The sequence below is a fragment of the Haliotis rufescens genome, unplaced genomic scaffold (genome assembly GCF_023055435.1).
Source record: "Haliotis rufescens isolate VD_foot unplaced genomic scaffold, xgHalRufe1.0.p SCAF_20, whole genome shotgun sequence".
Classification (NCBI taxonomy): Eukaryota; Metazoa; Mollusca; class Gastropoda; order Lepetellida; family Haliotidae; genus Haliotis; species Haliotis rufescens.
Genome location: NW_025963891.1, coordinates 18,251,089 through 18,264,793, shown reverse-complemented (window position 1 = coordinate 18,264,793; position 13,705 = coordinate 18,251,089). Strand labels below are relative to the sequence as shown.

General features: G+C 43.0%; 1 protein-coding gene across 1 annotated transcript in view; it reads left to right on the top strand.

Moving 5' to 3' along the window:
• Positions 1 to 701: 701 nt before the first annotated feature.
• The window catches only part of LOC124132950, a 60,277-nt gene continuing 47,273 nt past the window's right edge, over positions 702 to 13,705 (top strand). The window contains exons 1-4 of the mRNA XM_046497134.2: positions 702 to 920; positions 4,349 to 4,573; positions 6,281 to 6,465; positions 7,227 to 7,391. Of these exons, the coding sequence (XP_046353090.2) occupies positions 884 to 920; positions 4,349 to 4,573; positions 6,281 to 6,465; positions 7,227 to 7,391 (612 nt within the window). The 5' untranslated portion in view covers positions 702 to 883. The remainder of the gene's footprint in view (positions 921 to 4,348; positions 4,574 to 6,280; positions 6,466 to 7,226; positions 7,392 to 13,705) is intronic.

Genomic DNA, 13,705 nt, shown 5'->3' with positions numbered 1-13,705 from the left:
CGTCAATCACTGGATTATCTGGTCCTGACTCGATTATTTACAGACCACCGTCATATAAGTAGAGTATTGCCGATTGTTGCGTTAAACAGCAAATAAACAAACTCAAATAAAATTCAATGATAGAAATCAATTTTATCACGAAAAAAGCCAAACCAACCAATTTGAGCTGACTTGACGAAATAAGTGTACAAGTATAGATCAAATGAATGATAGCAAAATTATGTTTACTGTACTGATCCCGGATCGTGGACACAATTTCTATAATTACACAGGTCTTCTTGACCGTTCTAGGGGCGGTCGGGTAGCCTAGTGGTTAAAGCGTTCGCTCGTCACGCCGAAAACTCGGGTTCGATTCCCGACAATGTGTGAAGCCCATTTCTGGTGTCCCCCGCCGTGATATTGCTGGAATTTTGCTCAAAGTGTCGTAAAACAAAACTCACTCACTTGAACGTTCTATTTGCAACAGAAACCAAAACCGCAATATCATTAAGTTGTACGTGGACATGCACCACGGTCACCGTCGATGTGGTTCCTATCTCAACCCTCACGCTATGCCGCACTCTCCCGGGATCCTTATTTACGTCCTAATAGCCTCGCCCCACATAACTACAAAGATCACGACAGATGGCACGACATAGACAATGTACACCCGTGTTCACAAAATGTATTGTTCGGAAAGACTTCTGAAGCCAAGTCACGATACTGTAAGCAACACAGTCTTAACAAGACAGGCGTCATGGAGATTATTCAACACGCCAGCGGAATATGAACCCGTTGTATTTGTTGTGTATAGCGACGGCACTCGACAATTGGTCATATGTACTTGGTCATTGACTCAAAAAGCAGTCACTTCCAGTGAGAGAAGTGACCCATTCACTGCAAGATGGTTCGCTTTCTCCTTTCAGTCTCACTGCTCTTAGGTAAATATTTACATTTTCTATTTGCATGTATACATCATATGCACGTGTGTTCCTTGAATTTACCGTAACAACGTGTTGCTTTAAACGTTACCGACTTCTTAGGTAACAGGCATTCTAAAAAAATATTTTCTTTCAGTTTTAAGTCTACAAATTAAATGAAGAAATGCTATCTATGACATTAATGAAACTAACCATGTGAACGAAAGCGTTTTTAGGAATATACATAAATATATAAAGAAAACAAAAAGGTTTGAGTGAACAATGTGAATGTACATACGTTTCTCTGTCTCTTTTCTTTCCATTCTGTCATTTGATTTATTAACTGTAAATAAGCATACATGTAAATCTATGGGAGAGGGCGTTCTAAGTTGTGATAACTTGTGCCCAATCCTTTTCATGAGAATAAAATACATATATGATTAAACTAAACCGTTACAATACTTTCCCGTATCCAAGTGACGGATATCCTTACCTTGCCCTTTACGTGTATACGTGTCCATGTAATACATTTTCAAATTACTTCAAAGTATTCCATGTAACTGAGTGCAAATTGTACCAATATACTTATATGTGTAATTACGTTATCAAGTATATTTATTTACAAACTTAATTGTCAACTTGTCCATTTGTTAATTGTTTTTGGTGATTTAGACACCAGATTTGTAACTTTGTAACTTGATCAAAATTTCGTGCTGTACACCATCTTTTGCTTAAGTCGTAGGCTCTAGTTTCCCGCCCACTCTATTGCATATACTCACTTTTCGGAGAAACGTCCCGTCGCCATTGTGTCGACCTTTGTTTTGAAAGACATTGATCATTGTCCAAAGATAAGCACCCACTAATTAAATAAAATGCAAATGAATTATACAGTCTCGAAAAAATGTATATGTGACAAAATGTATAATGTATAATACAGATTTACAGTTTAAGAGCCTCCTAGGGACACCGGGGCAAAATGGATATCCAGTAGATACCAGTCGTAAAATGAGTATCAGGCAGTAGAGCGTGGGGCCTGTATGTGTGCCATCCTAAAAAAATGATTGCTATTAAGAAAAAAAATGATGACCTCGATGAATAGATGATGCAGTGCCGACAAACAAAAGCTGTCACTGCCCGGCACAGTGGAAAAACTGTTCTGGATCTCTCTCCAGTTATTCAAGCAAAGAGTCATCTGACATGGAAAAAATAAACACAACTTTTACTAGCTGTAGACTCTAATCGTTAATCTGTATAGCATTAAGCCAGATGGAAACCTTATAGATCACACTGATGAACTTGAGCTATATAATTCAGTTTGCAACTGTCTTCGCGGTCAAGATCAAGAAATTCGCCGCCTTGAAAGTATTTCACTTATATCACGGCGTGTCAGATGTGATGTGAGACGAAGGCCCGCTGTGATACAGGTCTTCGACGTTTACGACTTTGGCAATCTCATTAAAATCAGACCTTATTTCTCGCTACCGCTAAACAAAGATCTGAAGACTTCCCATTAGGGGTCGCGTCAGAACGACCTCTCATCCGACTAATCAGAGCGTCGCTTACCAATAATGAAAGTGACAGTCGGAATGTGATTTCTAATCATGCAACCTCGAAAACTTTAACACGGGGTATTCCGAACGATAGTTACGGGTTTAACGACTGAATCCATACAATCTAGACCATCTATTAGCCATTCCAGAATGTGTTTTTGTTCAGGTTTCAAATTTATAATCGAGAATGAATCAAAATATGTTTCGAAGCGTAGTCGCCAATTTGAAATTAATGCCGTAAAGCACGAGAAAGCTGCCCTCTGATTGGTCATTCCATTGGTTGGTCAAAGTTCGCGCAAGGTCGCTCTGACGTGACCCGTAATGGGATATCCTCAGGGGTTTGTTCAGCGGTAGCGAGAACTAAGATCTGATTTTAATGAGATTGCAACTTTGGTGAAACCAAGGCGAACGGGTAAGGTGTTGACAAAGTAATTAAAAGATCATAGTCCGAGGGAATCGGGTTCGAACCCCCTGACCGCGATCATCATGAGATGAGAAAGCAAGAGTAATTTCCGCAAGTGTTCAACGTGATGTCGACACGTCTGGGTCACCCGTAGCCCCTTGTAAAAAGAAGAAAAGGAGATGATACAAGAATGCCCGGTAGAAAAGAGGATAAGGGATCACAAATCCTCTCCTTGCTGCCTTTGGGTCTTTGGATCATTGGAGCAAGAGACAACTATATGACTCTAGTTATCTTAGTGCAGCTTCATTTGACACTGTAGATCAAAACATCTTATACCTAATTAAGGCTGTAAAATATAGGCGGCAGTGAGGCCATCGAGATGATGGCGACTATACCGGTAAAAGTTTCACTTCATTAAGGGGTACCACAGGGTTCTGTCCTAGCTCCTCTTCTTTCACAATTAATATGTTTTGGACACTCAATGAGGAAATATTCTCCTAGTTACCACAGTTACGACAACCAGGACCCATTTTTAAAACGAGATCTTAGCGCTAAGATGATCGTAACTCACATATATACTTTAACATGGGCTTACGAAAGTCTAAGCGCTGAGATCGCTTTGTGCAAGTGGACCCTGTTAAACATGTCAATTTCCCTTATCATCATCTGCTGTATCAGACGGTATTGAGTATGGGGAAACCTGCCTCGGTGTCATTAGATCTTGCATAAGAGAGAACTACTGTTCTACATCAACAGCTCTGCTCCCAACTACCTCAGTCCAGATTGGTGCATGTAAACTGGAAGCAATACCACTAGTTCGGAATATTTGTGAATATTTCAAAAATCGATGCTCATAACTGAAAATCATTTTACATCTATATCCACAGACCGTCTCCGTGGTCCAGTGGTAGAGTCCGCCCGGGGTTCGATCCCCGGCCGCGTCATACCAAAAGACGTAATAAAATGGTACTTGTTGTTACCCTGCAAGGGGCTAAAACAAGGACTGGTCGGCTCGGAGTCAATATATGTGTCTGAGTGGGGTATTCGTGTTAAACTGCGGCATGGTATCTCAGTCGGCATCAGTCCGGACTAATACAAGCACACACACACACACACACACACACACACACACACACACACACACACACACACACACACATACACACACACACACACACACACACACACACACACACACACACACACACACACACACACACACACACACACACACACACACACACAAAATCCCATCTTAAAAACCCATCTTGTAATGGGAAGTTTGTCCAAAGACATATTATGGATAAGTATACATTCCGATCACGACACATTTAACATACCTTTAACATGTTTGCGGTTCGTTTAAACGTAATCCAAAAGAAATTAAAAGAAAATATGAAGCGCTTTTTGCAAATAAATCTGAAAATTATAAAATAACATCCCATCAGATAAATAGATATTACACCCCAATATAAGAACTTGACACAATCTTCCAGCGGTCAGACGATGTGCCGGTGAAATGAGAGGAACACTGATACAAGCTACTACCTTCTACAACCGGTTTAAGGCTCTCCCAACGCTGCGATGCAGTACAGCCTACGGGACGGGCACCCAGTCAGACAAACTCCTTGAAAACAACCCAGTGAACGTAAACACTGTGAGAAGCTATCTTACCACAGATGAACAGAGGACGTTCTACGATCAACTGATAGCTAGTCCAGGTAGGGAGATTGAGTTACTATCACAATATGAATCAACATGTGACTGTGTGTTGACTGGATATTTATGCTTGATAGTCAGTAACCCTGCTTCAAGTATGTAATTATCGTAAAAGTTCTGCAAACCAAAGACAGTACTCATGTCTCTTTCAACATAGCCTCAATGACCCGGGAAGATTCGGGGTAGAATAAGTCTTCAGCAACCCGTGCTTGCCGCAAAAGGCGACTATATGCTTGTCGTAAGAGGTGACTAACGGGATCGGGTGGTCAGGCTCGCTGACTTGGTTGATGCATGTCATCGATCCCAGTTACGTGGATCGATGCTCATGATATTAATCACTGGATTTATGGTGAGGACTCGATTATTCACAGACCGCCGTCATATAGCTGGAATATTGCTGAGTGCGGCGTTATACAACCAACCAACCAACCAGTCCTTCATAAGTGTCAAAAGTTATGCTATGTCCATAGTATTCATGCTTGTCATTGCATCTGGGCTGTGTCTGATTTAGATAACATGCTTCTTTACACCTTTGTACACCTGCAAAATAATTTGCAATCAAAGTAATTAATGGTTAAAGTGGTGACAGGTAGCCCCGTGTTTTGTCGATAGCCATCTTGCCATTTCAGACGAGTAACGCATTTTTCTCAGTATTGTTACAAATATGAATTTTGAAGTAAATTTCAATGCTTATATCACAATTTGAACAATATTCAAATTTGCGATTATTTTGTTCTAGATTGCAAGATGGGGTGTTTTCCCTCCAGGGTGTACTTTTGTAGTTATATAACGGATCACAAAGTAGAGATAATTTATGGAGAGCAACGTTTTTATTTACCGTAAAGGCGACTTTTCGGCATAGATCCTTGCCGTAAAGGCGACTTTTCGGCATAGATCCTTGCCGTAAAGGCGACTTCTCGGCATAGATCCTTGCCGTAAAGGTGACTTCTCGGCATAGATCCTTGCCGTAAAGGTGACTTCTCGGCATAGATCCTTGCCGTAAAGGTGACTTCTCGGCATAGATCCTTGCGCCGTTGTCAAGCAATCTAGGACCTATATCGAAACGTCGCCATAAATTATCTTTACTTTGTCACCCATCAACTTCTAAGTAACTCGTATCAAGCATTTCATATGACGGGTCGTTAGAATTTGGTAATAAAAAACATTATAGAATGATAAGAAAGAGAATAAATGGATTTCAACTTCTTTATTATGAGGAACACAACGTTTCGGAGTATATGCTTACTCCTCAATCAGGTGAATGAAGATTGAGTAAGCATATACTCCGAAATAATAAAGAAGTTGACATCCATATATTCTCTTCCTTGTGTGTATCACTTCTAAATGCCTTTCAAAAACCTGATTATAGAATAATGATTGGGGGATTTCGAAGAACAAATGATACATGCTTTTTTACCTTATGTATTTTAAATATCAAGTGAACGTTACACGCAGGTTAGACTCAGCGATGAGCAGAAATTAGTGACTTGTATGAACCATATTTAATGTACAGACACGCTGGTCGTGCGAAGCAACTCAGTGAATCAGGTGGTCAGACTCGGTGACTTGGTTGATTGGTGTTCACAATATCAGCCGCAGTGGTCGTCCAGATTCACTTAATCACAGGCCCCCGTCATGTAGCTGGACTATTGCAACCACAAACTAAATCAATTTTAAAGATGTTACATATATATATATTATCATTTTAGACCATGATATCGGTGTGTTCACTGTGGAGGAGATTCATACCCGTCTTGTCTACATCGGGGACCAGCTAGACGTCACGTCACGTCAGACATATCTCAATATCCGGAGTCTGTGGGACACCATTGATTACTATTCGCTTCTGTTCGTCATAAACACGTGGGAGCCGTCCATCCACCTCATTATGAAGGTCAGTAAACTGGTTCCACTGTTGCATTGCGCAGCAAGCTTAACAAGTTTAGCCAGCATGCGTTTGCCGAAACATGTGCAAATCTGTACCATACCCGGTTATAGGTGGGATTTCTTCCCACATTAAAACAGGCAATATCCAGTTGAGTGATTGAGTGAGGGAGCTTGGTTTAACGCCGCTTGTCAGCTAAATGTTGGACGGCTGCCTCGTGTGATGCAGGTCTCAGACGTTTACCATTTGGCTAAACCCATGAGCACGCTGACAAACCAGGATCATAGGTTTCTGGTGTACACAAGGGACACAACTCTTTACACGACTTGGCCAACCGTGCATGCCCTATACAACTGAAACTGTTCAAAGCCAAGCTACTGACGTTCGTTCGATGGAGGTCAACCGTAGTTTGGGGGCACGGGTGGCCCAGTCGTCTAAGGCGCCGCGATTCGCTATGCAGAGTTGCGTCCCTTGGGCACGCCAGAAACCTATCATTAAGGGTTCGAATCCCGGTTCGCCCCGATTGTGTTTCTAGGTTTGTCAGCACCATACCCGTGCTTGTGGGTTTCACCGAAGTGAGACCTGCATCACTTCGGGCTTTCCTCCCACATTAAGCTGACACGCCGTGATATAACTGGAATACTGTTAAAAGCGGCGTGAAAGACAACTCACTCACTCAACCGTAGTTTGCGAATAATGTAAACCGACAAACTTAACAAATGTATCTGGGTGTGTCAGATCCGACTGACTCAAGTGATTATTGTGACCAGGGGAACCTGATGTGTGATCTGATGAGTCGGATGGACCAGGACATGTTGTCAGCCGTCTGTACGAGGTTGAAGGAGCCATTGGTTACCGTGGAAACCCTCTCAGAGTATCTCGACAGATGCGCGTACTGCGCTGGAGTAGCTGCCTTGGCCAGACAAGGAAGAGAGGTAAGGAACCCGATCGTGCGTCTTTGTGAATGTTTTTATGCATTCATACAGTTGTGCATATATTTATGCACATGCACGCTTTTACGTGTCGATTCCCAAATTAAAACAATATGTTAACCCAGAAATCTGTACGTAAAAGAACCCAGAGTGGAACCAACAAACAACTAACAAGTGGTATAAATCAACAAATGTATTTCAAAATTAACTAGCTTTATCAACACAAATTTCTGCACAGCAATTTCAATGGCAGTACACGATAGAGTGGTTGTACAATATTCAATGGCAATATATAATGATATGGAAGTTGTCAGTATCAAATACAAAGTAGTGATAGCAAACGTCAGTGAAAATAATATATCAGGGAATCAGGGATGGTGAGCAATCCTCACATGAAAGCTGGTTCCGATGTGATGAAAAAGCGCCAGAGATACGTAAACACGCTCTTGTTCCCGTATATTGTAGAACCAACTGGAACGTTCCATATAGTGCCCTCACAGCTTGGAACATTACAAAAGATTCGGTAACATACTATCACCGTCCGCGGTATACCGGGCCGGAAGTTTAAACACCACACTTGTATCTAAATATAGTAACTTCTTGACAACTGATCACTGTCCAAAGACTATGAAATGAGCGTCTACCGAATCTCAACAGAATCAATGTAACGCAGTCACAATCACTGTTGAACAACAAAATACACTGCCATATAACAATACTCGTAAACGTACATCTGTCTCTGGTTGTGTATTTTGTGTTGAACCGATGTTTTGGGGCTCCCCTGGTAAAAGGCGACTATGCTTGTCGTAAGAGGCGACTAACGGGATCGGGTGGTCAGGCTCGCTGACTTTGTTGATGCATATCATCGTATCCCAGTTGTGTCGATCAATGCCCATGATGTCAATCACAGGATTGTCTTGTCCAGACTCGAGTATTTATAGACTATTTATAGCTAGAATATTGCTAGGTGAGGCGTTAAACAACGAACAAACAAACAAACAAAGAGGAAACTGATTCCATTGGACCTAAAGGGCAAAATAACGGCGACAGTTATATGAGTGGATCACTTTAAATGTTTGCGAAAAGGGAAAGCATGTCCTGCCCCACACGTCTTGAGAACTATCCTAGCTAACGTTACTGAGCTTACCGCCTATTGCGAAAGAAATGCTGAATTGCATGATACGATTATCATTTACCTATAGACCAGTCATGTGAGTTCAACAAACTTGTTGAAAGCAATGACCCCACTTAAGCCTGGAACACGAAAGACGGCGCAATTTAACGCATCTTTCCGGAATCTAGTATTGCGGTATCTCTGGGGTATGTGGTGGATGGTCAGTCAGCTTTTCGTAATATATAAATCACTCAAAAAGAAAACAAAGGTATTCATGTCCTGCATAATGTCTTTAATTATGCCAGCCACATAAACATGTTGAGTTAATTTCAAGTTGTTCAAGATTCTGTCCATAGCTGTAAACTATAGTAATGCAAAAACACATTGCAAGCTAACAGCAAACCAAACCTCGAAACGAATAAGAGATAAAATTCAAACTAAAAACGGAACAAGAATTTATAACAAGAAGTTAAGTCACAGTAGTATCTTTAATGCATATAATGTTTCTGTGAAACAGTATTGGTACAAACACTAGCATCATACCAAAAGACGTTTAAAGATGGTACTTGTTGTTACCCTGCCTGGCGCTCGGCATTAAGACTGGTCGCCTCGGGGTCAGTATACTGTGTCTGAGTGGGGTATTCATGTTTAACTATCTCAGTGGGCTAGCACTATAAAACCTGCATTAGTTCAGACTAGTACAAGCAGTAACACACACACACACACACACACGTGCATGCATGTCCTTATATAAGTCCAATAATTTTGGACCCGACGTTAAACCCCATTTCACCTCAGAAACACTATCATACGTCTTGCTTCACTATTGTGAAACCTTTGTAATGAAGAACGTCGACGTGGGGTGAAATGCCCTCGTGAACATATAACTAAACCATTCACCCGAAAACGTCAAAGTTGATCGTATAGACAGGCATGCTTAAAAGATCCTTGATAACATCTGTGTCTACTGTCACGAATGCTGGCTGTGGTGTCGGTTTCGGTAAATACCAACAGGCGATAACAACAGCATTGTGCCAACCGTCCAGGTCCCGGCGACTGGGCGTATCTGTTATTCATATAACGTTATTATAGTGTGTGCGCTTGTTGTCGTGATTGTGCCTTCAGTAAGGTCATTAAAACTAGGAGGTATCCGGCGTATCACTCAGTGGTGTCTGAAATTCCTCTGATGTCTTGCGAAATAGCCTTAACAATATAAACTGACGTCCAAAAGGAACTTTACCAGAGTTTGAAATCACTCTTGCTCAAAAACAACAAAACATACATGCATGAAGTAAAGTGTATTGAGAAGATCTATATATCAACATAATCAACACTGAAAATGACAATCATACCGTGACGTGACGCATGACGTCAGAGCCCCCCCCCCCCCCCCCTCGAGCTTTCAGAATCATGGACAATAGGCAGAGTACATAAACAATCGCTCACGTTCAATAACAAGTCATTAGTAGCGTGTGTGACCACCAAATGCCTCAATACACGCAAAAACTCTTCGGCGCACAGAAAAAGTCAGTCGTCTGATGAGGTCACGTGGGATTTGACGCCATTTCTTGGAGGGCCAAGATCAATTCTTACCGGTTGGCTGGAGAGTGTGGTCGTTGTCGAACACGACGATCTATCAAGTCCCAGAGGTGTTCCATGGGGGTGAGCGTGCAGGCCACGGCAGGACTATGACGTTGTTGGCTGCGAGGAAGTTAGTGACAATTCTGGTTGCATGGGCTCTAGCGTTGTCATGCTGATAAATGACACCACGTGGCTGCTGTTGGAGAAATGGTAGGACAACTGGACGAAGAATGTTATCCATGTAACGCTGAGCTGTCAAGTTTCCGTCAACGATGACCAGCGGTGTCCTCTCCTGCCCACAGATCCCTCCCCACACCATGACACTCCCTCCACCATATGGTACGACCTCCTGCACGCAACACGCCGCCTTCGTTCACCAATTCGGCGGTAAACACGTTGTCTTCCATCAGCCCTAAACATACAGAATCGACTTTCGTCAGTGAAGACAACCCTCTGCCAGTCACGTTGTTGCCAACGTCGTACAGTCCGTGCCCATCTCAATCGTAGACGACGATGTTGCGCTGTCAATAGCTGTCCCCTGTATGGTCTAAAAGCCCTGATTCCATGAGCCCTGAGTCTCCTGGCCACTGTCTGTCGACTAACCCTGTGACCTAAGGCATTTGTCGCCGATGACGTCACTGTCAGGAAGCGATTTCGGAGGTGCAAGGTACGCAAGTACCGGTCATCATGGGGCGTGGTCACCCTGGGTCTGCCTGTTCTTGGCCTGTCAGCGGTCCGCCCTGCCTGTCTGTAACGTTGCATCATGTTGGTAACGGCAACACGGGAGCAACCGAAGGTTCGTGCAATATGGGCGTGGGTGGCTCACCGGCCGGGGATCGAACCCCGGACCTTCCGCTCTCCGGGCGGACGCTCTACCACTAGACCACGGAGGCGGTTTTTTAAGCTTGTAAAGGAGGTTGTGGTCTAGTGGTAGAGCGTCCGGAGAGCGGAAGGTCCGGGGTTCGATCCCCGACCGCGTCATACCAAAAGACGTTAAAAGATGGTACTTGTTGTTACCCTGTCTGGCGCTCGGCATTAAGGGGCTAAAACAAGGACTGGTCGGCTCGGAGTCAGTATACTGTGTCTGAGTGGGGTATTCATGTTAAACTGCGGCATGGTATCTCAGTGAGCTAGCACTATAAATCGGCATCAGTCCGGACTAGTACAAGCAGCCACACAAACAAACACACGAACATGCACGTCGCTATATAAGTGCAATAATCTTGGACGCGACGTTAAACCCCATTTCACCTCACCAACAAGCTTAAAAAATATTTACCTGCATAAAATAATGATGACTCCCTGAATATAATCCGACCTCGGCAATGTCGGATACGTCCATTTTATGACAGGGTTTTTTAACTTTGGTGTTTCCAACAACATATTCTCACAATTCTCACGTCGATTATCGGTACCTTTTCTCCCAGTGCTGAATGTCATTTCTCTCCCACTTTGGAATACGATCGTTCGGCCATTGCGTTTATGTGCGTTGCCCAGCTACAACTATGGGAACAACTCACCAGCGACGTCCCTCTAAACAATAACGTCGCCCAGTTTACGACGTCATCAGCAAGCGTCAATCTTCAGAAATGACGTCATGATAGAACAATTTTTTATCGTGAAATAAAATATGCTTGGTTCTTCATAGTTCTTCTTGGGGCGGTCGGGTAGCCTAGTGGTTAAAGCGTTCGCTCGTCACGCCGAAGACCCGGGTTCGATTCCCGACATGGGTACAATGTGTGAAGCCCATTTCTGGTGTCCCCCGCCGTGATATTGCTGGAATATTGCTAAAAGCGGCGTAAAACCATACTCACTCACTCACTCACTCACTTCATAGTTCTTTGCTATTTATCGCATAGCTATTATACATGTACCGATTTGCTTTGTTGATCATTATGTTTTCATTACCTTGTCCAAGAAACAAAAGACAAGTACAGTAAACCACGATTATAACGAACTCGAAGGGACCACTAATATTATTTCGTAATAACCGTAGTTCGTTATAAGCATATATACAAAAAAAGGCCGGGACTAAAACATAAGTTCGTTATATCGGTCAGTTTGTTATAAACGTAGTTTACCGTAATGTAACCATCATTAAATATCGTTCCATCATGAAATATTGGTGAAAGTTCCACGCTGAAATAAATTCGCTTTGGGCAGATAATCCGTTAGTTTTACTTCGTAGCTAGTAGGTTATTCTGTACCAAACTCATGTGACGTCACAAAGCGTTAGATACGTTTTCGCCTGGTACACGATAAATATATATCGTAGATATAAAACATAATAAAAGAAGGTTTACCATTAAATGACCAGAAGATCAGCGAACCCCTATTTAGCACTGCGCACATTGCATATTGTTACATTTAGAAAAAGGAAATCTACAACCATCGAATTATGTTAAAAAGTGAAAAAGTCAAATAACTTAAGGTGCACGATTAGATTAGCAAGTTTTTATTTTGACATTGAAAACCAGTAACCCGGAATATTATTGTAGCATTTATCTACAAACAACTGTGAGAATATATCGACCGGTACACAAAAGAAATACACTGAAGTACAAAAGAAAGTACACACCCCTAAAATATCATATATTACGCATATGGTTGAAAAAGTTGTTACATTTTTGGCGCTATCGTAATGTAATGAACAAAACCATTGAGAGCATATCGCAGAAACGTAACCTTGACATTATGATAGGCAACAAAAGCACACATTGTGAAAATGGCAATTTTCTCCATTTGCACGTGCAATATGCGTAGAAACAGTATAAAAGGCAGTGGATTCTATCGTTCATTACACATTCAACGAAAAAAACACAAGACAAATGCCACGTTTAACAGCAGCGGAGCGAGAGAGAGCCGTGGGAATGTCCCAAGTGGGGGCGTCGAACAGTCACATCGCAAGGACCCTTGCCTGCACCAGGCAAACCATTATCAGACTCCTTCGTCGTGTCAACCAGACTGGCCAGACATCCGACCGCCCAAGAAGAGGAAGACCGAGAGTGACGACCCCTGCAGAAGACCGGTACATACGCACATTACACCTGCGCAACAGGTTCCTCACCATGGCATCAACAGCGTCGACAGCGTAAGGTCATCACATCAGCAGGAACACAGTCATGAGACGACTACGAGCTGCCGGTATCCGGGCTTATCGACCATTCCGTGGGATGACCTTGACCGCTCAACACCGTATCAGCCGTCTTCGCTGGGCAAGAAGAGTCAGACGCTGGCAACGTCGTGACTGGTCACGAGTCCTCTTTACCGATGAAAGTCGATTCAACCTCTACCATGCTGACGGTAGAGTGAGAGTCTACCGACGTAGAGGCGAGCGACTGGCTGGAGCATGTGTCCAACAAGTTCATCCTTTTGGCGGAGGCAGCGTTATGGTTTGGGGAGGCATTTGCGGCGAACAGAAGACGGATTTGGTCATTCTCCACCAGACCCTGACAGCCCAGAGGTACAGGGACCAAGTGTTACAGCCGGTGGTGATCCCCTTCATGCAGGGGCAAAGGCAGGGGTTTCTTTTTCAGCAAGATAACGCCCGACCACACACCGCTAGACTCACTATGGACTTCCTGAACCGTCAGAACATTCAGCTTTTGCCTTGGCCGTCACG